Source organism: Carlito syrichta, unplaced genomic scaffold, assembly GCF_000164805.1.
Source record: "Carlito syrichta isolate Samal-C Ts95f unplaced genomic scaffold, Tarsius_syrichta-2.0.1 Scaffold126413, whole genome shotgun sequence".
Classification (NCBI taxonomy): Eukaryota; Metazoa; Chordata; class Mammalia; order Primates; family Tarsiidae; genus Carlito; species Carlito syrichta.
The window spans coordinates 388,673-392,365 of NW_007070509.1; the positions used below are offsets into that span (position 1 = coordinate 388,673).

Here is a 3,693-nt window from a genome sequence, read left to right on the forward strand (position 1 = left end):
ACCCGTGGGCTCAGGCAATTCACTCACCTCAGCCTCCCAAGGCGCAGGATTACAGGCTGAGCCACAGAGCCTGGCTGTGACTAAATTTCTAAGGGGAGAATTCCAGGAGTTGTGTCAGGCCAGCTGAGGGTGTGGGGTGATGTGAGGCATCTTACCTTTTGAGTAAGAGGGCACGTGCAGACCTTACTAATCACATGGTAACACAGCAGCCAATGTGAGTGTTGACAGTTTTTCCTGGACACACTTTCTTGAGCACACTCTGAAGGGAGCGAGACTATCAGGAAACAAGCTTATGCTGAAAATGCCCCCAAAAGATCCTCTCAGAAAACCAAGAGCTGCCACCACCCTGCGAGCCAGGTCACGGGGACTGTGCTGGCGACTCAGGTGGCAACCATAGCTTCAAAGCCCAGAAGCCAGCGCCTCTCAAGCCACCAGCCGCCACAGAGCCACCACCTACCTGAGCATACTGCTTCTTGAGTGGACTGGAGAGCCGCAGAACAGCACAGACATCAACTCTGAGCCTATGGGACAAGGAGATCAGAATCCAGGTAACCTTTCAGGAGCTTCCAGGGCCCAGAAGAGGAGGCCTGGGTTGAAATCTCATTTTTACCACTGGAATTATATAATTCTGGCAGGTCTCAGTGTCCCTGATCCTATTTCTTCATCAGAAAACGGGGTAACATTTTCTATTCTGTCTCCCACACAGGATTATTATAAAACTCAAATGAATACAAAAGAGCTCCGAAACTAACAGGTAAAAACCATAAATGATGGTGACAATGTGAACCTCTAGGCCTGGCAATATTCCAGCCAGATGAGGTTACTGCTGAGACCCAGAACTAATAACTCTGACAGCCAGGATATCTCATACTCAACTGACTTGGGATATGTCATAAGTCATTCACTGATTCAGGTTTACTTAACCAACCATTTATTGGATACTGTGTTTGGATCTAGGTGATACAAATATGGATAAGCACAGGACTCCTGCCTGGCATTGAGACATTCACAGATACACTTAACATGGTGAGGTAAATGTTTTTTTGGGTTTTTTTTAATTTCCCAGAAGGGGTACACCATTCCTGGAAGTCCTGCAATACCAGGTCGATGTGTGGAGTGGACAGAGCAAGCTCCTATTCCATCTCCTAATTCCAAAACTCCATTTAAAATATTGTCCTCAGATAGAGGACTTATCAGATATTAAACTGATATCTTACTGCCATGTTTCAGATGAGGAAACTGAGTCTGAACAAAAAGGACTGACTCGCCCAAAGCCAACAATGGAAGCAGTGAAGTCAATATTGGTAAAATAAAAACAGCCAACATTTAGCTCCTGTACCCTACTAGGTGCCCCTCACATGTATTATCTTGTTTAATCCTTACAATCCTATTATTATCCCCATTAACAGATGACAAAACTGAGGCACAGAGTAGACAAATATGTACAAGATCACACACTAAGCTGGATACTCCCTCACTTTGGGAGGCGGAGGCAAGAGGATGGCCTGAGCTCAGGGGCTCCAGACCAGCCTGAGTAACATGGTGAAACCTCATCTCTACAATAAATCAAAAATCAGCTCGGCATGCCTGTGGTTCCAGCTACTTGGAAGGTTCAAGCAGGTCACCTGAGCCCAGCAGGTCGAGGCTGTGGTGGCCATGGGCATGCCACTGTACTCCAGCCTGGGCAACAAAATGAGGTTCCAACTGAAAAAAAAAAAAAAAAGGCCATGCACAGTGGCTCATGCCTATAATCCCAGCACTCTGGGAAGCTGAGGTGAGAGGATTGCCTGAACCCATGGGTTCAAGACCAGCCTGGGCAACTTGGCGAGACCTCAGCTCTACTATAAATCAAAAAAGTTAGCTGGGCATGGTGATACGTGCTTATAGTTCCAGCTACATGGAAGGCTGAGGCGGAAGAATCACCTAAGCCCAGCAGGTCAAGGGTGCAGTGGCTGTGAGCCTGCCAATGCACTCCAGCCTGGGCAGCACAGTGAGACTCCGACTCAAAAAAAAAAACAAAACACACACTAGTAGGCAGTGAGCCAGGATTTGAATCCCAGCAATCCAATTCTAGGGCCTTTGCTTCTGACTACTACTTGACTTCTGTGTTTGGGGGTAAAGAGAGGTGCAACTTAGGAAAAGGTGGTGAGATACCTTGTACTTGGTGGTAAAAGATTCAGGGGGCCACCTCTGCCCTGGGCTCCCCCACACCTTCTTAGAATCCTTGTGATACCCAAAGCAGCCTCCTGGGACCCTGGTACCACACTAGCCTCCGAGAGGGGATGAGCCCACTCCTCTTTCTGCTCCTCCTCTGCTCTCCCAGCAAAAATGCTTCCACAGCCAGGCATAGCTCACGCCTATAATCCCAACATTTTGGGAGGCAGAGACGAAAGGACTGCCTGAGCCCACGGGTTTGAGACCAGCCTGGACAACATGGCGAGACCTCATCTCTACAACAAATCAAAGAATTAGCCAGGCATGATGGTGCATGCCTATAGTTCCAGCTACTTGTAACGCTGAGGAGGAAGGATCACCTGAACCCAGCAGGTCGAGGCTGTGGAGGCTGTGTGTCACTGCACTCCAGCCTGGGCGACAGAGACTACGACTCAAAAAAAAAAAAATGATCCCACAAAGAGTACATTGCTTCGAGAGAAAACACTATATAAAAGATGTTATTATTTGGGAAGGCAGTGAGATAAAGCAGAAAGAAAGCAGACGTTGGACCCAGAAAAAGCTAAATACAAACCTGGATTCATCAATTACTTTGTGACCCTGGTAAGTTTTTGTTGTTGTTGTTGTTTTGTTTTGTTTAACTTTTTAGACCCTCAGTTTCTTCATTTGTGAAATGGACTTATTAATTACACCACAAAATACCTAGCAAAGAGATTATGGGGATTAAGTAAGATAATATATGCACACAATGTCTGACAGATATCAGACACACAGGCCTGTGATTTTAGGGAAACTCAGTTTCCTCATCTGTAACAGCTACCTTGAAACACTAGCGTGAGAATGACTGAACGGGCCTTGGGAGAAACTAGAATCAGTGCTTCTGAGAGAGAGAAACCCACAGCTGAAGGTCTCTGGAGAGGCGGTCGCCACGTGCCTCCAGGCGGGAATGTGTGACCGCGGCTTGACGTGAGGGTGCCGCGCCACCACCTTTCCCCGCCCAGTGCTCCTCCTGCCCGGCAACCGAGGGACCCTGCTCCCCAGCTCACTCCAGGGCACTTCGCTAAAGGCAGCGCGAGTGTCACGTGGAGCGGAGACCTCCCATCCTCCTTCCCCGCCCCACGGACACCTGCTCTGCAGCGCCTCGGTCACGAAGTCCTTCCCGGATTTCCTCTTCCCACTGAACAGGAGCAGCAGCCGCGGGGCGCCTCCCAGCGGGTCCATGGGACCGCCGCTCCGCGATCCCTACAGGGACGCTTCTCCCTACCCCTGCAGTCAGGCCACCCCGCGCGAAGCGGACGCGGCCACTCGGTGGAGCGGCCACGAGGAGGGATTCCGCCCGCCTTCTCCACGGCTGCAAAGAGGCCGGGCCGCCCGCACGAGCGCATGGGAACTCGTCCAAACCCGTGCGGACACAGAAAAAGGGCAGAAACGCGCAGAGGAAGGATGTGTGTATCCGGGGCAGCCTCCTCCCCTGAAGACGCTCCCCTGCCATAACTCACTTGGAACAGTCCGGCCCCGCCC

General features: G+C 50.2%; 1 protein-coding gene across 1 annotated transcript in view; it reads right to left on the bottom strand.

Annotated features, from left to right (window-relative positions):
* Positions 1-3,490, bottom strand: part of PMVK (phosphomevalonate kinase) — a 10,692-nt gene extending 7,202 nt beyond the window's left edge. Inside the window, exons 1-2 of the mRNA XM_008048585.2 lie at positions 3,299-3,490; positions 458-521 (exon numbers count right to left, since the gene is read on the bottom strand). Of these exons, the coding sequence (XP_008046776.1) occupies positions 458-521; positions 3,299-3,393 (159 nt within the window). The 5' untranslated portion in view covers positions 3,394-3,490. The remainder of the gene's footprint in view (positions 1-457; positions 522-3,298) is intronic.
* Positions 3,491-3,693: the final 203 nt, after the last annotated feature.